The sequence below is a fragment of the Sinocyclocheilus rhinocerous genome, unplaced genomic scaffold (assembly GCF_001515625.1).
Source record: "Sinocyclocheilus rhinocerous isolate Xijiao unplaced genomic scaffold, SAMN03320098_v1.1 scaffold184, whole genome shotgun sequence".
In the NCBI taxonomy this organism is placed as follows: Eukaryota; Metazoa; Chordata; class Actinopteri; order Cypriniformes; family Cyprinidae; genus Sinocyclocheilus; species Sinocyclocheilus rhinocerous.
In genome coordinates this window covers 386,801-410,297 of record NW_015659717.1, presented here as the reverse complement: position 1 = coordinate 410,297, position 23,497 = coordinate 386,801, and the positions used below count along the sequence as shown (strand labels likewise).

Sequence of the window (23,497 nt, the reverse complement as noted above, 5' to 3'; positions counted from 1 at the left end):
CACATTTCTCTAGGTTAACATAAGATTTTTGTATCTATTTCACTGTTCAAGCACAGTAAATGGAATTAAATTATTTTTCATGGCTTATTTCACTTAATTTTTTGGATGTCTCTTTAATGTGTCAAAAACTTTAAGCATTCTTCACATACTGTAATGTGATTAGGAGTGTCCAATATTGACAAAGGTAATTTTCTATATTTTCGATAACAATAATTAAACACTATTTTACTGAGTGTCTTTTTGTGCTGGTACCTTGGCTGGTTTAGGCCTGTCAAGGTCAGCTGACTCCCAAAGATTTTCATATTCATAGTAGGGCTGTGCGATTTGGGGGAAAATATCAAATTGCGATTTTTTTTTGACAGATATTGCGATTGCGATTTGATTTGCGATTTTAAATTTGCAAAGTCAAGCTTCAGCTCAATATTGTCAATAATGTGCAGCACAGTATGGGTATCATTACCTTGCTGAAAAAAACAATAGAAACCATCACAGAAATTCTTATAGTTTCCATTAAACCATTACAAAATTCCTTTTTGTTTTGGGCATTATTCCAATAGGAATTACTGTTGTTCTATTGGTTGCCATCTGCCAGATTACATCCCAGGTTTTCTTTAGTTTTAATTTGCCTAACTATCGATCTGACCCAGTATACGCCATAATTCCACTCTGTCTCTCTCCCGTCCCACGGTCCGTTTTAAAAAAAAAAATTTAATGGTGGGTGTCGGAAATATCTGCTAAGTGTGTTACTTATCTTTGTCAACCTGGCAACCCTGTGCACGCACTCTCTCTCCACTGTGGATAAACGCGCTTACTTTCTGGAAAACACCGGTTAGCTTGCCCTGACCAATCAGAGCACACCTCGCTTTTCAGAACAACGAGCTTTGCAAAAATCGACGCATTTCAGAAAGGCGGGGCATAGAGGAGAAACAATCATGTACAGTATGTGGAAAATAATGTTTTGTTTTTACCTTAAACCGCATAAACACATTTCATTACACCAAATACACAAAATAATGTTCTTTTTTAGCAACGTCATAAGACCCCTTTAATGAGTTAGTCATTGAGTCATTCATTCAAATTATTTGTTCAAATGACTGATCCATTTGGTCATTGAATCAATCATTTAACTTTATTCAAAAAGCACTGCTGCAATATGTGTTTGTTGCACAGAGATGCATAACAGTTTTGCTGTGGTTTCATTTGGAAATTTTATTTGACAAAATAGAACACAAAATATTGACAATACTTATTGAACTGTTATTGAGCTGTTTTATAAAATCAGTGTGACATTCGCAATTGACCTATCGGTAAGCCCCTCCCCTCGAAAGCAGATGAGCCAATGGCAGTCGAGTATCAGTTGCACGGGGAGCGGAACTCGGACATCTGTAGGTTTCAGCGCCATTGAGAAACATTGGAAGATCCGAAGCTTGCATCGTTTTTATGGGGTTTATGCTTCAAAAATTGAAAAACGATGTGCCTGGGGGCCTTGTAACACTGATTCCAGATATCCTGAGAGGATGGGCAATGAAATTTATTTTATTCTATATCCTAAATCCAAACAAAACCGAGCAAATTGTCCCTAAGCATTTACCCCCATTCCCAATGAAGACAAAAACGTTTTGTCTGAAAAAAATTTTTCTGGTTGTCATACTCTCATTAAGTTACAATTTTCATCTGCTCAAGCAGAACGTTAATGTCATCTTGTGCTTCAGCAAGGTATCTCTGGCTAAAACTAGCTGTCGTTAAAGTTAGTGAGTTTTTGAGTACAAACCTAAGTAGCGAACTGTTCTTGCGTCTTGTACAGTGTAGGGCAAAAACACATAAACGAAGGTCTACATTTCACTGTCTCATCATATTAAACTGGATAAATGTAAATTAATATAATCTTACCCTGCGGTACATGAACAGTGTTGATCCAGGATTTTTCATCAACGATAGTGATGACCGTAACATGAGACTTCTTCCACTTGCATTGTGATCTGTAAACCCTTGCTTCCAAATTAATACCCACAATATTTATTTTAAAATCTTTTGTATATCCCTCCATGGCATATTTAAGTCCCACTTGAATGGTGATCCTTCTGTGTCCAAAATGTATCAAAAAGATATAGGGACAAGGTTTTCACACTGACAGCTGTCATTGTAATACAGTTAGCAACCCCGTTTGTTTGTCCGAGTTCGCAACTGTAACTAAGGGGGGCGGGGCTTACCGATAGGTCAATTTTGCTTATTCGGGAAAACGGCTTCTGATATTGCTTAAAGGGATAGTTTACCCAAAAATGAAAATTCTGTCATTTCTCACCCTCATGTCGTTCCAAACCCGTAAGACCTTTATTCATCTTCTGAACACAAATTAAGATTTTTTTTATAAAATCCGAGAGTATTCTGAGCCTGCATAGACAGCAGCAGAACTACCACGTTCAAGGCCTTGAAAGTTAGTAAGGACATCATAAAATTAAGGTTGAACAACTGATGTCACATGGACTATTTTAACAATGTCCTTACTACCTTTCTGGGCCTTGAACATGGTAGTTGCGGTGCTGTCTGTGCAGGGTCAGAAAGCTCTCGGATTTCATTGAAAATATCTTAATTTGTGTTCAGAAGATGAACAAAGGTCTTACGGGTTGCTCTCTCTCTCTGTCTCTCTTTCTCTCTCTCTCTCCCTACCGTTAAGTAACTTGTGCATTGTTTTACTTACTTGTCTTTGACATATCCGACCGAACTATAAACTTTCCAGTGATGTCTGTGAGAAAGGTATATTCACTCGACAAGCTCGCGCATCTGCGCGCGCTCAATCCACTCAGCGTGCTTTTTTTATCAGCTCGCGCACTTCAGCTATACAGGCGTTAATACTGAATGTTTAACATTATATTTATTGCATACATATACTTCGTAGTAGACATCCATAACTCCTTTCTGCTGTCTGTTGTCAGTGTTTCTTTGTTTGAATATGGCGCTTATCACATGCTGTGTGGTATCGGCGTTTGGTATCGGGGCATTTTAACGAGTACGAGTACGAGTACAGGAGGCCAGTATCGGGCCCGATACCGATACCAGTATCGGTATCGGTGCATCCCTAGTAATTAATGACATAATTTTCATTTTTGGGTGAACTATTCCTTTAACTTTATCATTTGATATAAATATAAGACAAAACTCATGAGGAAAATGGCCTTGTATGTCTTGCTTTTTGAGGACTTGAACGGCATTAAAATAAGCCGCATTAAGCAGTGAGAGCATGCATTCTCAAGGCATGGTTTTGTTTGGCTGTCATACTCAATGTTAGATCAAGCATTGTTAAAACAATTATGAAATTATGATGGATGACGCATCACACACTCCTAAGTAGCTGCGACATACACAAAATAGTATGATTTATATATAATCATTCCAACCAGACCTGGCAGAAATCTGTTCACATCCAGCACTCTGCCATTCATATTCAAATGAAATATTACTATTGGCATGTTTTCTATAACAAACACAATGAAAAGAGCACATTATATTACATTTCAAAGGAAAATGATTTGTTACATAAGAACAGTCAGTGCTCTGAAGCAGCTCATCTGGCAGCTCTCCTCCCAAAATAGTACACTCTTCTTTCCATTGATTCAGGAGAAGATGCTAGATGTGTTCATCCTGTTCTCAAAAAGCCATAATGGTAAAGCACTGAAGAACATCAAGGGTGGGAGAACAAAAAAAAAAAAAAATTAGAAACTTATAAGCATAAGGCTGTCTCTCTTGTCTCATTGAGTCTTTTGACAGATCACTGACCCTACACACTGACAGATCGACTTTTTCCCTCTGAGTAACTCCGCTAATCCATCTAACACACACACATGGCCTTCTGTCTCTGACTGTGACCTTGTCAACACTTGTCAGCCCTCCCGCGGATGCTAGCCGCAGCCCAGTGTTTACCTTACATCCTCTCCTCTCGCATCCTCACCACCACAGACAGTCAGTCAAGGTCCAGGGGAACTTACTGTAAGCAAAATTAGTCCACATGACCTGGCATGCATGTGATTTAGGGCAGCAGAGAGATTTTACTGAATGCCAAGTCATTACAGGTGGCCAAAGCCTTTAAACGGAGAAGCAGACACCTGGACATTGTAGCACAAGGTGTACAGAACATTAACACAGTCTTGGGTCAGCAAGTCCTTCCCTTTGTCTCAAAGCACAGCAGTCTTACAAGAAGGGAAGGTGATTGGGTGGTTTCAGATCTAAAAAGTAAGAAAAACATTCCACACTACCAAAGTTTGGAGTTTGATTGATTGATTTTAATGTTTTTGAAAGAAGTCTCTTATGCAAAATTAAATTTATTTGATTAAAAATACAGTTAAAACCAATAATATTGTGAAATATTGTTATAATTTAAAATAAGTTTTCTATTTGAATATATTTTAAAATGTAATTTATTCCTATGATGTAAAGCTGAATTTTCAGCATCAGTACTCGAGTCTTCAGTGTCACATGATCCTTCAGAAATCATTGTAATATGCTGATTTGCTGCTCAAGAAACATTTTGTATTAATGTTGAAAACAGTTGTGCGTACAGACCCCAAACTTTCAAACAGTAGTATGTAAATTCAAACTCTAATGTGCTGTTGCCTTTCAAAATGTGTCTGAACACATTATATTCTCAACCTTAATATACAATATATAAGCTGTGATTGCCCATTCTAGTAGGATTCGCCCACTTTTCATGATCCAATTAATTCCCAGTGGATACCCAACATGTTTTTTTTTTTCTTATTGAAAATCCATTTTACTAGGAAATGAGTCACGTTACAGCAGTAAAATCAGTTTCCGATGCCGTTTTATCTCAAGTACGACCCAAAGGGACTGTGTGCTTTTAATGTTTTGGCCAAACATTCATATCTGCATTTGCATGCTTGCGTTCTGTCCTAAAATGCAGTAGCACATTTGATCCCGGATGGAGAGCAGCTCAGGGGACACAAAACCTTTATTTCAGCAACACCAAGCTTCAGTAAGTCACCCAGCGCCATTATAAGGGTGACATAAGCCTATACAATGCCTTTCCTGAAACAGTTGCATGCATTGACCTTCAGAATGGCCACAGAGAGTTAAACCATGAATTAAACATGAGCTCATCTGAAATCAGGTTAACAAGGACAATGGGGGTTTGGTGGCGGTTATTAGGCGGGATGTTCAACATCAATTCGCTCTCTCTCTCTCTCTCTCTCTCTCTCTGTGCCCTGTTTACTGTAATTCTGTATTCATGAGCATTTGGCATGCTGAGCCATGTTCCCTGTTGGTCAATAAGTCAGTGCTGACTGTAATGATGTACTAATCCATATCTGTCCTGTCTCTATCTCTCTCTGTAGTGACGGGCAGCTGTCAGGTTTGAGGATGGATGAGTTACAAGATGTGCAGTTGACTGAGATCAAACCCCTCTTGACAAACAAGGTGAGTTTGCACACATTTGTCTGGTTGTGAACGCCAGTGCTTCCCCTCTCTGTCTTTAACTACATCTCACCCCTCCACTCCAGTTCTCTCACTCTGACTTGATCCCGGGCTCCTCAAGGCGCTTGTCTCAGGGCCCGTTACCCTTGGATACCGAGCTGTACCGGAGCAGTGAGATCAGAGAGATGATGTGTAATGTCATCAGGTCCTAATCTCACAGCCGCTGGTATCACCAGCATCAAACAGAGCCTGAAATGAGCAGCTGTTAGAAAATCCTCAAGAACAAGAGCTTATTCGTGTGTGTACTTTATAAAGTATGCATACTTCCATGTTTGCTTAATAAGGCTCTGTAAAGCCTGACATATGAAATAATAGTTGTTGTTATTTATTTATTTATTTTAATTTGGAACGGTTTATTGAAACATTAAACAGTTTAAAAAGTTTGCATGTGTTTTTTTTTTCTTTTTTTTTTCTTGAGCATCATAATTGATGCATCAGACTTTTATGGCTTATTATGATAAAGAAGAAAATGCAGCTCATTTTCCAAGGAAAAAACACATCAGTTTTATTCTGAGCAAGATTATGCAATTTGGTGCTGATATTTAAATGTAAGATGAAATTCTGATAGCTTGTAATGGAAATCAACAGTATAAGACTACTTGCATAAAATACATATAAATATCAGTTGTCACTCTATATTTGTAGTGGTTGACCGATATATTGCCAATGCCAATATATCGGCCGATATTTGGCATTTTTCAAATATCGGCATCCCAGAATACTGAGTGCCCTGTTGGTTACAGTGTTTACTTCCTTTTTTATTATATTTTTTATTAAATATTTATTTATTTGTGAAAAATACTTTGTCATCTAAAGTATAACTGTTTATTTTACACATTTATTTTTTAATCCATTTTAATCAATAAAATTATATCGGCTTTATATCGGCCATCGGCCACCCTGCTTTCCAAGATATCGGCATCGGCTGTCAAAAAACACATGTCGGTCGACCACTATATATTTGCCAATAATATGTCTTAAGATGATATTTACTTTCTTAGTTTTATGATGAAAGTTCTGAAGTTTTTTGTGGGGGACAAAACATAATGCAATGCAATACAATGATTGAGAGATTAACAAATAAACATTCCTCATAAACCCAAGTTGATTCAATTCAATATGTGTTCATCTTGAAATATTACTAACAATATAAAATGGACAGTTTTAGAATGGAAATAAAAGGCTCTTTACTAGCTAAAAATTATAAGCTATCAATCAGATACAGAAGCCATGCAGATTGTGTGTGTTTTCAGCAAAGTTTTTAACATGTTGATAATTTAGATGCCTTAGAAATTTGCATATCAAATATCATAAAGTTGGCTTTATAGGGTTAGATTGTGAACTGCAACAACACTACCAACTAAACAAATCTGCTCTATAAAAGATTTTTTGAAAATGTTTCCTTCTCTTAAAAAGACCATGTGGGTTTTTTGACTCCTCCTGGTGGTCACTCCACTGCTTGACCAACAGTGTCGTTCAGTTTAGCAGAAATAAATAGAAACTTTGGTCCTATTTATAGCTAAAATCTGTCCTCCAAAATACTTTGTTGATTTAAAAACATCTGCATGGTCCTAATTCATTTTAGATTAGGGAGGGAGTGACAATTTTATTGTGCAAACCAAGGCCACAAGTGCAAACCACAGCTGAATATGCATGTCATGTTCTGCCAGTCTCATTCTATACTAGTGCTGTCAAACGATTAATCGCAATTAATCGCATACAAAATACAAGTTTTTGTTTGCATAATGCATTGCATAATGTTCTGTGTATATTAGGGATGTAACGATTAACAGCGAGCCGGTTGAAAATCTTAACTTTTCCGGCCTCTTATTGCTACCTGTCCCAACTTTTTTGGAATGTGTAGCTCTCATGAAATCCAAAATGAGCCAATATTTGGCATGACATTTCAAAATGTCTCACTTTCAACATTTGATATGTTATCTATATTCTATTGTGAATAAAATATAAGTTTATGAGATTTGTAAATTATTCCATTCCTTTTTTACTCACAATTTGTACAGTGTCCCAACTTTTTTGGAATTGGGTTTGTACATTATATTAAAATTTTGTTAATTAGCAAACGCTTTTATCCAAAGTGACTAGGGCTGTCAAATTTTTTTTTTGAATATTCGTCGAATAAAAAAAAAAAATCCACAATTTATTTTTAAGTCTGCGACAGTCGTCAGGCAGCCTTATCAGTAGCACACGAGATGTGATGACGATGTATGTGGCGTCTCGCACAAGAGAGCCGCATGTTTAGAAAGCCATGTAAAATTAATGCAAGTTCTACTTTGAAAAAAACATATCTCAAGACTTTATGGCGGGTTTTTTCCCAATCTGACTGCAACTTGTGCTCTTAAATGATTTCACAGATAGTCATGTTATCTTATGCTCGATGCGCCCTCTTGTGGCCTCAGGAGAGAAGCCAAAAGCTTTTCTTTACCCTAACTGAAATTATGCATTTTAAATTAGAATATAATTCGAATTTTGATAATATTTAAGCACAAAATTCGAATTTAGTTTTTCAGCCATTTTGACAGCCCTAAAAGCGACTAACAAATGAGGACAATAAACGTACAGTATTTTGTCCAAGCAATAATAAAAGGACATTTTTTAAAAAGGACACACAAGATTTAATTTGTCTTAAATCTCATTTTGTTAAAAAAAAATCGTCAATCGAATCGTGAGTTGAGTGAATCGTTACATCCCTAGTGTATATATATTATGTATATATAAATACACACACATACAGTATATATTTTGAATTTGTATTTACATGTCTATATTTATATTCATATAATTTATATTATAAATAAATATATGTAATATATAAACAAAACATATTTTTTCTGAAATATATACATGCATGTGTGTTTATTTATATATACATAATAAATATACCCAGCACACATACATATATTATGTAAACAAAAACTTTTATTTTGGATGCGATTTATCGCGATTAATCGTTTGACAGCACTATTCTGTACATACAAATTTCAGTTATTTACAGAAGTAAATTCTTCAGAATTCAGTCCCAAAAACTACAGCAGATTACAAAACATGCCCTCTCTGGAATTTATGGGCAAAATAGCTTTGATTTTGAAATATTTAAAATTTATACATTTCATTTTTATTATTTATTTTATAAAGTAAATTGTTCAAAAAAATGTTGAAATTAATTTTGGGTAACTCCTACATGCAAACTCAGGCACGACAATTCAGGCAGGAGGTAAATCATCTCGCAGCACTGTAATTTGTCCTTTCTTTAACAGAATATAATTATGTGGTCAATGCCAGGTATAACATGGGCCATTGTGTCTTGCATGACCTGGTATTTTAACATCACATGCTTAACCCTTTCGGCTGATCTCTTTCTCTCTCTTTCCACACAGAATGGACAGAACTTCCAGGACTTTGATTGTCAGGTGAGTCTCTTGAGGTCATTAGGCCTGTATGTACTGCATATGACCTCCTGAAGCGTTCACCCACAGTCATTAATCTACTCTTCCTGTGCCGCTGGTTTATTTCCCTGCGCTGTGTGATGGTGAAAGATTCTTGACCTGTACTTCACTGTTGAGCAGTGAAATTCACTCTGGTGTCTCTTTGTTGTGCTGTGGGTGTGTGGGAGGGTTTGTGGGTGGTGAGTTGAGCTGGAGGAGAGCAAGTCATGTACACAACTGTGTTATTTGCTGAAGAGCAAGATTTGACTCGGGGATGTAAGCACACTTCATTATCATAGGTTTATTCCACTATTATTTCTCCTCACTTCATTCTTCTTTTTTTTTTTATTGGTATTTTCTCCAGTGGCAGTCATTCAGTGATTTATATATTTAATTTTATTTTTATTATGCTTTCAGCACATTTAACAGCCCATTTCAGTCAATTAGGGCTGGGCAAAAAAATTTATTTTTCGATTAATCGTTTTTTAAAATGATGTCGATTCGATATCGATTCTCAAAAGCCACGAATCGATCTTTTCTGGTATTTATTTCAGCAAACATTTAAAACAATATCTGATTAATGTGAATCTTATCATTAGTCTTCTTGCGCAATGTTACAACGGAAAGCCTGTCATTAATTTAGTGCTTATCATGGCGGAGAACAAAGAGAACAAAGCAATATGCGTGATTTGCAATGCTCAGGTAAAATTCTATAGTAATACTACAAATCTGTGGAAGCATTTGACATCACGCGTAAAGGCGCCATTATTTCCGCAATGAATGAATGGCGCATGGTGCGATTCACTGTTTTGTTTACTACACACTTACTAAAGCGTGGACGATGCTTGCGGTGTTTTCAACCTCTGTCATCTCACTATGATGATATGAATACACGAATATCATCTCCAGCTGCTCTGAGAGTCACTTCATTAGCATTTTACCGTTTAATTTGACAAAACTACCATCATATCACATACACAGCAACTGCAAGTTCCTCACGGCAACCCGTCAAAATAAAAGTTTAGTTTAACTTGAAGAAACTGTGTCAGAAATATATTACTATTTAGCAGTCTTAAGAATCAATGTAACAACAATGCTACTACTACTACTAATAAATATTAATAAATCTTTATTTTTAAAGGAATAATCACTTCTGTTTTCTTTTTAATTTTAACAGTAAACCTCTGTTGTGCAGCGCTTTGTTTGCCAAAAAATAAAAGGGTTTAATTTTCATTTGATTAGGATAAATTAAATTAATGTTTTATGCCTTCATCTGATTACCAGAAAAATTAAGAAGAACATTTTATGGGGCCCTATTATTGTTTAAAAAGGGACCCTATACAAAAAATGAATAGGTTTAAAATACAGGCCTGTGGCTCTTAATTTCTTTTTATTAATTCACCATTTGTAAACTGATGTTTACTGTTCATTTTTTAGAAATATCAATAGCATTTGTATTAAAACTATATTCACTGAATGTAATCAAAAAATCGAGAATCAAATCAAGAATCGAATCGAGAGCTTGCGAATGGAAATCGAATCGAATCGGGACATCTGAATCGATACTACAGTCGATTGTATTTGTTCTCCTGCCATAGGCTCTACAAGTGTAAGAGGTGATCCAGTCTTTTCCAGACCACAGCACATTGCTGTCAGTGCTGCTCACCAACTCTTCATTATTCAGTGTCCTCTCCATTCTCCATTGTCTCAGACCTGATCAGATTGACATCTGATCCTCAGCAGGTATAGGGCATTGTAGTCCAATTTCAGCCAGGAAAAAAAAAGGCCTATTAAGGGACATGAGGATTTCTCAAGACAAGTAAAAGTGTCCCTCTTTAAAAGGAGGTACCACAGGCATAAGTTATTTTGCTTAGATTTAACTAATTTGATTCTCCACAGTGTCTCGTAGATTCCAGAAAACTGTCAGTTTTCAGAAAACATGTCAAATAATATTTACTCCCATTCAAAAGTTTGGGATCAGCAAGATCAGCAGGATCTTTTACTCATCAAGTCTGCATTTATTTGATCAAAAATAGAGAAAAAAAACAGTAATATTGTGAAATATTATTATAATTTAAAACAACAGTTTTCTGTTTTATTATACATTAAAATATAATTTATTCCTGTTATGCAAAGCTAAATTTTCATCAGCCATTACTCCAGTCTTCAGTGTCACATGATCCTTCAGATATATTCGTTTTCCTTGTGACATTATGCTCATAAAGCATTTTTATATTTATATTTATTTAAATTATTTAATTTAATTTAATTTATTATGTTTTAATTAAAATATTTATTTTTTGTACTTTGTTCCTTTTTTCTGGTAGTTAACCTTTTTTAGTTATTATTTTTCAGAAATTTATTTGCATGGTTTTTTCGACAAAATGCATAATGCACGATTTGCGTGTTTTATTAACTGAAATAGGTAAAGTCACAATACAAAATAAAACCCTTTTTGTGTGTCTTCATATAAAGAATGTTCCTTTTGCATGAAAAGAAAAGTAAAATTTATAGTCTATACACCTATAGTAATTCCCCTTAACAGTTCAGTCTCAGAGTTCAGGTCTTCAGCTCCTGAAGTATTAAAGAGGCTCATTTATCTGGGGTTTGGTCTGTACCCTTTAGTGAAGCTCATTTGGAGTATTTTTAGAGTGCGGTAAATTACACAGTAATTTATCGAAATGTGAGGATCTAGGATCATACCAGTGTTCACAGGTTTAAATTTATCCTTGGTCTGCAGGTTTGCCAGCTAGGGCTGGGTATCGTTCAAAAATTTTCATCAGATGTTTATGCATGGGCTAATGAAACTTTGACTCAACCGATTCGTTCAAAACACGGAATCAATCGGCAATGAAATCGGCTGGTTGCTGTGAGATGTGCTGTTTCCACCTAAAACGTAAGTTTTTTTTTCCTTCTTTTCTATTGGATTTCTACTAGAGCTGGTAACTATGCAACAGGATGACTTGAACTATTACATAATGTAACGTCTCTGAACTCCTGCAATGGGATAAAGAGGAAACTACTATATGAGTGAACTAGAGGAACTCAATTAAGAAACTATACAACTGCCTGAAGAGTCCAGCCTTAATGGTTCCTTGAAGCCCCATAATGCCTGATGACATTACTATTTTTTTTTAGCGTTTATAGTTCTTGGCATGCTAATGTCATTAGGCTGAGCAGTTGCTATGGTGACGGTGTGTGAATGGGCTCTGTGGATGATGTAAGCTGACACCTGTTGGGCTCCTCCTGAAGAGGGCAGTGTAAATACATACAACAGTCAAGCTGTTCTCTCAGACACACACAAAAAAAAAACATGTTTGATGGTTGTTTATATCTGTTTGGTTTGTTCTGTATGTTTCAGATTTTTTTAAATTTTTTTATTAAATGAGCAACTTTAGCTAAATGATGCTGTTTGGTCTTCTGGCAGCATTATTAACTATGCAGGCTTGTTTTTCTGTGTCTGGCTGATTAAAGTGTGATGGTGCAGCATTGGTTCTGTAGGGGTATGGCATTGGGTCAGATGGCACACGGGGCAGCGGATGTGTTTATTCAGGCGTGACGCTCACTCTGCCGGAAAAGGACAGACACAAGGGATGACCATTTACTCTCATTACCATCAAATTTGCTGTATGCAACCGTTTTTTACTCTCTCTATTGCTTGTAAACACAAATACATTGTTACAGGTTACAGAGTTAATCTCTAGCAGAAATTATGTAATTCACAAAGCTGGTGATATAAAGTATGATAGACTGCACTTTGTGCCTTTTTTCACAGTTACTACATAATTTATCCCCTTAATATTTTATTTTGTTTTTTGTAAATTTTCATCATAACATTTTTACTTCCTTTTAGGTTTGCACGATTTAATCAAATTTTATTGTCAATTACGGTTTTGGCTTCCAACGATTATGATTTATTATTCTTCCTGATTTATTTTTATATATAATTGCGATCTCAGTATTGACCAAAATAAACATGATTAAGATTAAGCAGCCCTACTTCATCACAAGATATAGTCTCTTGAAGTTTAATATATAGTATAATTTATATTTATACCTTGAATACTGACTGGCCAAAATCAATATCATGCTAAAATACACAGCACTAATATAAATATAAAAACTATATATATATATATATATATATATGTGTGTGTGTGTGTGTGTGTGTGTATATATATACATACAGTATATATATATTTATATATTTATATTAGTACTGTGTATTTTAGTATGATATTGATTTTGGCCAGTCAGTATTCAGGATCAGAATTAGGCCTATGTAGTCTTTCAGCCACAGCCAAAATATATATATATATATATATTTTTTTTTGGTAGTCTTTGTTCATAACTATTGCATTAACTAATGTTAACAAATTGTTGTGTTTCCAAGTATGCTTGGCTCAATAGACATTTTTGTGAAGCAGTTAGACAGGATTGTGGAGATACACACTGCCTTCTGTGTGTCGTGAGGTGTATTGAATTCTCTTTTAACATTTTTTTGTAGTTGTCAGACAGTGTATAGACAGAGCTGACATTTTAATATCTGAGATCAAAACCCTCTGCCTCTCTCATCTCTGACAGCGTAGCAGATTTGGAGCATCCTCAACTGCTGCTGTGGCAGGATACACCTGCTGCTTGATGTGGCCGCTCAAGCACACACGCTTGCATACAATTACACTGATCAGGGGTGTGTTCCAGTACTGGGGTGTACACGCGTGGGCCGCTGCACGGGGGGCTTTCTTCACACATCGCAATCGCAGGGAAATCCTTGTTCCCCTTCACCCACTCTCTCATCCATCAGAACTTCAGGTGCATCCTGGGACAAGGTTACACCGTCTAAAATGTCAAGGGTTAACCTGTGTTTCTGGGTTATGCTCATATTAACGGTAGGTATGTTCAAAGATCAGGGAAGAATCTCACTGCCACTTATATAATAGATAACTTCAACATTATTATGCAGGTTTTATCTTTGTGTGCTTGGGATCCTCATGGCTTTTGTAGCAGTTCACATGCTTTTTGTCAGTTTTTATAATTCAGACAGTTCAAACATTATGCATCACAGAATGTGATTTGATTTCATTAGGTACGAAGGAAATGATGGAATATTTAATGATGGTGATTTGTGTTTAATTGTCTTAAAGGCCTATTTCTGATGAACTCTGGTCTGATGAACCTCAATTCCAAGCATCATGTTTGAAGGAAACAAGGCACTGCGCAGAATACCATCCCAAAAGTAAAGTGTGCTGGTAGCAGCCTCATGCTGTGGGGCTGTTTTTCAGCGGCAGGGACTGAGGGACTCGTCAGAGTAGAAGAAAAGCTCAATGCACCAAAATATAGAAATAACCTTAATGAAAACCTAGTCCAGAGCATTCAGAACCTCAGACTGGGCAGAAGGTTCAGCTTCCTACAGGACAGTGATCCTAAACACACAGCAAGAGTGGCTTATAAGCAACTCTGTGAATGTCCTTGAGTGGCCCAGCCACAGCCTGGGATTGAACCCAATCAAATATTTCTGGAGAAACCTGAAAATGTGCATCTGCCCCCATCCAACCTGACAGAGCTTGAGAGGTGAAGAGGCGAGGAGAAGAATAGCAGATAATTGCCAAATGTTGATGTGCAAAGCTTGTCGCATCATACCCCAAAAGACTTGAGGCTGTAAAGGTGCTTCAGCTAAGTACTGAGTTAAGGGTATGAATACTTATTATGCAATGTACTTATTTCAGGTTTTTTATTATTAGTAAGTTTACGAAGTTGTGAAAATTCAGTTCTTGCTTTGACATTATGGTATATGGAGTGTATATTAATGTGGAAAAAAGTTATTTAAAGCAATTTACCGTAAGACAGCAACATAAAACGTGAAAAAAAAACAACAACGACGGGGTATGAATCCTTTCACAAGGCAGTGTATGTGTGTGTGTGTGTATACACATATAATTTTGCTTTTTGCAAAGAACATGAATCGGTTCACGTACACAGCTTCATCTCTGTTGTGCTGTTCTTATCTCTTGACTATCAGCATTGTTACATGACGCTAATGATCTAAGATGATCCATTTTACAAACCATTTGTCTTGCGTTGTTGTTGAATTGCGACGTGCACAATCTGATCTGATCTAGGTCAAGTATGCCTTGCCTGTAGCTTTACGTTTGTATGATGCTGTGAACACTTCAGTGTTTCCGCATCAGGTTAAAATTAACAGTGAATATATGAATGACAGTGGTATTTGTCTATAGATTGAAAATATCTAAATCTTCCTACTTGTGTTACGGTCAGTTTTCTGTCTCTAATCAGACTAAATCCTTCGTCAAACATCAGCAGTATCAGATGTGGTTGCATATGTTTATCTAACACAGATGACTGGGAGTGAAGCCAGGATAACTTCATTGTTGAATGGTAAGAGCAGCATAATTCTGTGAGAGCTGGGAATGAGATTACACCCTTCACACTTACTTACACACTCTCTCTTGTCATCTTCCCTCCCTCTGTCTCATTTAATGCTCAGCTGTCTTGTCGTCCTCACAGTGACCCATCATTCCCTGTTCACCGACAGTTCACGTCATCAGAGTAGAGCACACTCATGTTCTTTTTACCCTTGGTACCTTTGACTTTGAACTGGAGTTTAATTGCTTTCATGCCATTAATTTCTTTCATGATTCTGATCCACAGTATGGTTGCAGAATGTTTTTGGCAATGGTATGAATGCTGTTTCTAGGCAACAAATCGTACAATCTGAACATTAGAGATGGAGAAAAGTGTTTCTTGGGTAGTAACATGAAGAAAACTATTTTTTTATTCAGTGGCAGAAGAACCGGGCTTCCATAGATACCTGTATAGTCTGCTTAATTTCTGCATTATATCTGAGAGATAAGCTGTACTCACCCATTTTAGACATTCAAATTGGGCATGTTTGCCATTCAGGAGACTTATTTGGAGGCTCAGATTTACCCACCCATAAATGGCACATAAAAACTGGTTAGTCACTTCATGTTTGAAGATTCTTGTTCACTTGGCAGCTTTTTCTGGCTAAGACAAATGTCTGACTCATCAAGACTTGATTACATGGTGTGCCATTTTTAAAAGCCCTTGTTAAAAAAATAAAAAGAGTACTAATGGAAATATTGTACTTTTTAAAAGAATATACTGAAGTGTGAACACTTTAATTGCATGTTAATTGCAGTTAAATGAAAATAGATTATAGTTTAAATTGACATTAAATGGAACTTTAGAGTGCTTTTTAAAGTTATCTTTATATTTAATTTTTAAATGACACTTATCTTTGAAAAATGGTTAAATGTACCGGCAAGTATTTGGTGAACTAAAATACACTTTAATGTAATTTTTTTCATTTCTGAATGTCTAATTACACATTTGCAACACTGTTGTCATTTAGTATATTTAAAATATATTAAATTTAACACTAATTGGTTTAGTATGGTAGTCAACACATCAAAATATGTGTACTTCTTTAAAGTATGACAAAAGATTAAAACATGAATTAAAATGCACAATGTACTTTAAAGTAAAACTTAAAGTGCACTTACATGTGTGCTTAAGTCTGTTAAGCTAAAGTAAATCTACTAAAGTAACTCCTTACTTTTAAATGTACAATTAAACATCTGAGTTACTTTTTCAAATTACAAGTTTCTTTGTTTTTCCTTTTTTTTTCACTGACACCTCTCCTGTCACCGTATTGAGAGAATTTGGGAGTGAGGTGCAAAGACAGACGCACTCTCTTCAGCCTGAGGCTTATTAATTTCACTTTTGGTGTGAAAGGGCCTTTACAGTTGCCAAAAAATTATAACTTTTGGGTTTTTTGTTATTAAAAAACAAAACAAATAAGCCAGCCCAGCCCAGATTACAAAAAGTAACACAAAAGTAACTACTTTCCATAAAGAGTAACTGAGTAACACGATTAATTATTTTTTCATGGAGTAACACGATATTGTAATGCATTACTTTAAAAAGTAACTTTCCCTAACTCTGATTTTCAAGCATTTGTTTTAATGTACTTTAAGATTTGAAGTACACTCAAGTGCACATTAAAAACAATTAAGCATATATTTTCACAAGGGCGCTTCCACACTAGTCAGAAGTAATCTGTTCCACATGTCAAACTTAAAATTATGATTTACCTAAATGTGTTGGAAACTTTTGTCATTGTAGGGAGTGATATTGTGCCTAAAATGTCATTGTAAGTCCTTGATGCAAGCCAGAAATGGTATTGTATACTAATGCACAATCTCTGAGGTTATCCAACAGCAGAACAGATATGCTTGAGATATTCAGCTCTGTAGTATCACCTTGTCATCTTGTCTTGCCTTGGTTAAATTGAAAGCACTGCTTCCTTTTTCCTCCTCACAGTTCCCCAGCGCTGCAGCCAGGCTGCGCTCTCCGGACAGTAAAATCAGAAGAGGTTAAGTTTAGGATTACAAAATTACACTGTTGCAGACGATCACATTTCCCACAGCAGAGCCTCGAATATCCTTTCCTTTCACATTTTCTATCTTGAACCACAATAGCGGAGAGATTTGGAAATATTCATGCATGTTTTGTCACCACATGGAGTTGTCCATGCCTGTCACTATGGCAACAGCAACTTGGATGTTACCGCATGTTGCATTCACTTTTTGATGGATTTATCCACTTCTATTAATTACATTTCCCAATAAATCACCCTTATCAACTCACCCGCCGAAACAAAAGCAGAGATTTACACACCCCACCCCCTCCACCTGACCCTGTAAATCCAATTAAAGCAGCTTGAGTGCCCTCCTCTCTCTCAAACACACTCTCCAGGCATTTATACGTCTGCTTTGCTTTGGATCTCTCTTTTATCCTCTCATTTTACCAACGTCGGCTTCTATTGAGAGCGGAAAAGGCTTTTATTTGTTACTGGTGGGAGTTCAAAGCCGTTGGTCTTGCTTCTGTTAATCGCGTCTGTGCCCTCCCTTACCTCGTGCCACCGCCCCTCTCTCTGAGGAGAGTGAGAAGAGGGAACCGGAGAAAAGCGTCTGTTCTGTGATCGCTGGATGAAACATGACGGCAGTGCTGGACATCAACCAGGGTTCCTATGCAGTGAGCGGTGTGGTGAGTGTTAACAGAAAGACTGTGTTTTGTGTCAGAGTAGCCTGTTGCTTTCCCTCCGAAGCAGCAGCGGGAACTTTGCAGACGTGATCTGCTCACGCTCTCAGGTCTGTGCATGAGTGCTGATGGAGTTTGAGTCGTGTTGTAGGTAGTGTGGGTGAATGATGGGCGTTATCTGCGTTTTGTCTGATGGTTGTTTACATATGTGTGTGCCGTCATGTGCTTTCATGTGTCTGTAAGTGTCAAAGGGAGGCCTTTGAGTGTGTGTGTGTGTGTGTGTTAGGGTGATGACAGTGAAGCATGCTGTATGATGGCGACTCTGTTGGGTGGAGGCAGAGCTTAAAGCAGCACTATGTAACTTTTGGCGCTCTAGCAGTTAATAAACAGAACTGCACACATCCCGCGGAAAAACATTCCAACCGGAGCTACTTCTCTAAGTTTATGTCTATGGCAATTCACGCAGGTATGTGTTACTCCGCAGCGGTGACGACCCGACCAGGCTACAATAGTCCAAATATAAGTACTTATTATAAGTGTACCGTAGTGATTCGGAATAAGACAAAAACGCGGTTTGGAAGATGAATTCATGATGTACTCGCTCATTATATACATTTAGCAAATTTTGAACAGAAAAAGTTACATAGTGCTGCTTTAAAGATTCTCTTGTCACTGGTGGTGTTGATGCAGTATGTACAATTTATGGTGCATTTTAGTAGTTTGTCGCACGTCCAAACCTTTTTGGGTAGCGATGTCATAAAAAGTGGGAGCAAGGATTTCCCAAAAATAATTTGTCCCTTTATGTAAATTGCACTCCCTCTTGTTGCTGTTAATAATAATAATAATAATAATAATTATTATTATTATTATTATTATTATTGCATGGTGTGAACCAAATGCATCTGCCAAATGCATAAAATAAAGAAATACATAAATGTAAAGAAATGGTGATTAATAATAATAATGTAACACTTTACAGTAAGGTTTCATTTGTTGACATTAGTTAGCTATATTAGTTAACAAACAATACTTATACACCATTTATTAATCTTAGTTCAGCATTTACTACATGAACGAATACATATTAAATTAACAAATGAGACCTTATTATTACCTTATTATATAATTAGAATAATGTTCTACCTTTAGAGGGCACCTATTATGCCCCTTTTTACAATATGTAATATATGTGTCTCAGATGTCCCCAAAATGTGTCTGTGAAGTTTCAGCTCAAAATACCCCACAGATCATTTATTATATAATTTTGAAAATGCCTATTTTGAGTGGAAGCAGAAACACGCCGTATTAGAGCATGTTTGGTTTTGATTATCATGTCTATCGCGCTGAAATCACGTGTTTTAAAGCCATATTAGTTTAAACTTCTGATAGATGGTTTTCTGAGCGCAAACATCCGTAGCACACGTATAGAAAGTGGCTACACATGCGAGTACTAAGTTCATTTTCACACACGAGTTTGTTAAAAACACGCTTAAGTTACAAAAACACAGTTGGTTATGTTTGTGAAGGTAAACAGCTGGGAAAGAAATTGCATGTTTATATTAGATCTGTGTATTAAGTGACATCAGCATAATATACAGTACCTAAACTGCTGTCTATGCTATTAATATGACCCAAAGAATAAAATAAAAGCAGATAATCACTTACTGTTCTGGACTGAATAACAACTATAGTATAATAAGAAGACATTTCTTACTTGAATGCTGCTTTTAAACACTCTAGCGTGAAGATAAACATGGCGGATTGTGTGCGGCTCACTCAGGGCGGGGTCTTGACTAGATTACGGCAGTGTCAATCAACACTCGTGGGTGGGGCCTGTAAAATGTGATGTCACACTTTACAGATTCTGTGATCAGCTTGCTCTGAGACACTGCTAATGATATATGGAGATAAAAAAAAAAAAGAGCGGGTGGATTTTTATCATTATAGGGTGGTTGTGTACAAACACTGCAAACACACATTTATGTCCTAACAACATGTGAATGTGAATTTTGCATAATAGGTGCCCTTTAAATAACTTTGCTTTTTAGCAGTGCATGATGCTGCAATAAGTTTTTGTTTTTGTTATATTGACTTTTTACAAAGCCACATTCATCTTCAGTTACTAAAATTAATTGACTTGATTATGTAGACAGTAACTTCAGGATTGTGACATTTCACATTTAAATCACATCCTTACTGTTTTACTTTTGAACAGACTTTTGAAAAATGTCTTGCAGAATTTGTGCGCACTGCGCAGGTGTAGTAACTTCCCTATCTTAATAGCTGCTTTTGTCTCCGCTGTTTACAGACAAACAGAAGACAGGTACTTGTGTTCAGATGAGATTTGAACTTTTTACTGCTGCCAACCTCTTTATCAAGTTCACCTTGTTCTCTTTCTTCCATCCTTATCAGAGCACTGCCGTCTCTGACAGATCCCTGACACGTTTCTGAGCTGCCCTCAGGCACATCTACCTTTAGCTTGATCCGCGCTGCCTACTTTTCCATTTCTGTCCTGCTGCTGCTGGTTGGCTGCTGTGGTGTGGTGTTGTCTTGGTAACGGAGTCTTATTGTTGCTGTAGGTTCTTGGATTAAGAGGAAAAAGACCAATAGCAAGTGACCATGCAGTGTCAGAAGTGATTATATTGTTGCTGTTTGAAGTACTTGTGACTTGTGATTTAATTTTCTTGGTTCTACAAAAGAGTGGACTGTCCTGTTTGATAAACTATAATTTCAGAGTAGCAAAACAATTTTATACAATGTTTGTATTGCATGCATACATTTTTGTTCAAGTAATTAATACTTTTATTTAGAAAGGATGCATTAAATCGATCAAAAGTGGCATTAAAGACATTTATAATGTTGCAAAAGATTTCCATTTCAAAATAGTCCTACTCTTTAGAATTTTCTATGCAAATTATCCTGGGGAAAAAAATTATATATATATATATATATATATATGAGGCAGCACAACGGTTTTCATCATTGATAATAATAAGAAACTTCTGAAGGATCATATGACACTTGAGACTGGAGTAATGATGCAGAAAATGCAGCTTGGCATCACAGGAATAAATTTTTTTTTTTAATCATAGTAATATTTTGGAATATTAGTGTTTTTACTATTACTATCTATTTTTGATCAAATAAATTCAACCTCAGTGAGCATAAGAGATTTTTCTCAAAACCTTTACAAAATGTTACCGACCATGAATTAATTGGCCAGAAGCTACAAGCATTTAGTGTCACAACGAGAGGTATAGAAACATAAAAAATGCATAGCAGTCAGTTCACAAATGCTTTTTTCAGACAAAACAGTTTTATTTCAGATGGACGAGCAGTTGTGCAGTGTCAAATTGAAACCGGGTGTCCTCCAACGGCTGTTTCCATTGTAGACCGCTTTGATTATAAAGGGGAGTGAGCACGTTTTGTCATGTCACAGTGTGCCACTCACGTCCAGTGTAGAAATGGCAGCACTGTAGAAACACCTGTTTCTGGAGACTGTTTGAACGGTGCATCAAGACATCACACAACAGTCACCTAACATGAGATGTCAGGGAGAGCAATATGTGTGTGCACAAACATAACCGCCTCGTCTATTTTTAAATCTGCTGCCTTTAGTGGGTGCTGTGTGGTTTGCTTCAGGTGTCAGCTGCTAGAATGATTTCTAGATCTTCTGCTTAAGACATCACTATTCTACACTACATTAGAGAGAGATGGTTTTCTTCTTATATATACAAACATGCATGCTGCGTCTTCGGTTAAGGTCACTATAGCCTTGTGTTTATATAAGTGTGTGGAGTCTGCAGGTTTGCATCAAAACAGTGTCCTCCAGTGCAGGTCAGAGCTGCTTTTGGTTCTTATGGTCCTCATGCTGTGTGTGGAATGAGATTAGAGCCGGACCTGCTGCTCTTCTGGCCTTAGGAGTCCTTGAGTAGTGCTGTTAGCCTCTCACCTCATTCTTGTGGTTCAAGCCTCATCCTGTTTGTGTCGTGTTGTAGCTGAGCTGTCCATTTCAACCAAGGTGACAGATTTTTTACTTTGACGTATAATGCTGTGGTGGTGGTTGTGGTGATGTGCAACAACAAACAACATCAAGGGTGGGCCAAAACCAACACCACAGCGAAACACAAGGCGGTGATTGAATCAGACGTTGACCCGCATTTTTTTTTGGAAACAGGCTAAAATAAACCTTTGAGTTAATTATTACCTGATTTAGAGATGCTATTTGACTGGATGAGCAGATATTTCCTTACAAAGAATTAGTTTAAAGGCCCCTTATGTAAACTTTCCAGTCTGTGTTTTCATGCAGACATTGCAGGAATGATTTCAAACAGCTCTATGCCCAAACTGTTGACACCTTTGCACTTCTATTATTAATTCACGTCATCTTCTGATTGGTTTCAGGAGCATGACATTGAGACTCCTCACGGTGTCCTTCATGTGACTTTGAGAGGGACTCCTAAAGGCAACAGACCGGTTATTCTCACCTATCATGACATTGGACTCAACCGTAAGTTGTCCCATATATTTTCAAAGTTCCTGTCTTTCAGTGGCAAAATGTATCATTATACAGCTCACCTACTTGAAGGGGAGAGGGATTGGTTTTTTAGATGAGTATTTCTCAACCTTGTTCTTGGAGGAACCAGATGTGTAAAGTCCAGGGCAATGTTAATTTTTACAGGCATTTTTGATTTAGTCTTAGTCTTTATCTTGAGACGAAAATGCTTAATAGTCTTAGTCACATTTTAGTCATTTGAGTTTCATAGTTTTAGTCTAGTTTTAGTCGACGAAAAGTCATTGCATTTTTGACAACTTTTAGTCATTACTTTTAGTCAAACTGCAGTTACCAACATTTAGTTGGCGGGTGGATAATTTATTTGAAGCTGCGGATTCGGGTGACGTTTTAGCTCATCCGCGCATCACTAGTGGACAGCCAATCCATATATTTTGTGAAACGATGATGTCATCAGCCTACGTCTCGCCCCTAGTCAGACACCGCTACGTCATGTAACAGCAACAAAAACAGACGAGGAAAAAAAAAGATAGTATAGGGAAAGCTCTGGCTTTGTGTGGATGTGGCCTGAGTTAACAGTGCAAACAGCATGAGATGGTTTAATTTTACAACAAAAAAAAAAAAACCCAGGTAACAGTAATAGAGACAAGCACAGTAGTGGTGTGTTGGTTTTTGTTTTTTGGGCTGTGCAAAGTATTCACATGCATATGGTTCAGGTATGCAGGGTACCATTTTCCTCTTTGATAATGATTTATGAAAAAATGTTTGAGAAGTGTCTTTGTTTTTCTCTTGCGATGCAGATAAGTCATGTTTCAACACACTGTTTAACTTCGAAGACATGCAGGAGATCACCCAGCACTTTGCTGTGGTCCATGTTGACGCTCCAGGCCAGCAAGAATCTGCCCCTCCTTTCCCCACCGGGTAAGACAAACTACCGAAAGACTTTATCGATCGATATATATATATATATATA

The 23,497-nt window shown here is 36.8% G+C and overlaps 1 protein-coding gene across 5 annotated transcripts in view; it reads left to right on the top strand.

Annotated features, from left to right (window-relative positions):
• Positions 1-23,497, top strand: part of LOC107724194 (protein NDRG3-like) — a 72,715-nt gene that overhangs the window by 32,449 nt on the left and 16,769 nt on the right. For 3 of the 5 annotated variants that reach the window (XM_016533016.1, XM_016533015.1, XM_016533018.1), the window contains exons 2-5: positions 5,346-5,427; positions 8,880-8,912; positions 22,416-22,521; positions 23,325-23,445. In XM_016533016.1, the coding sequence (XP_016388502.1) occupies positions 5,371-5,427; positions 8,880-8,912; positions 22,416-22,521; positions 23,325-23,445 (317 nt within the window). In that variant the 5' untranslated portion in view covers positions 5,346-5,370. Of the gene's footprint in view, positions 1-5,345; positions 5,428-8,879; positions 8,913-17,718; positions 18,018-22,415; positions 22,522-23,324; positions 23,446-23,497 lie in introns of those variants that run through there. The other 2 variants (XM_016533019.1, XM_016533017.1) reach the window with 1 other exon arrangement.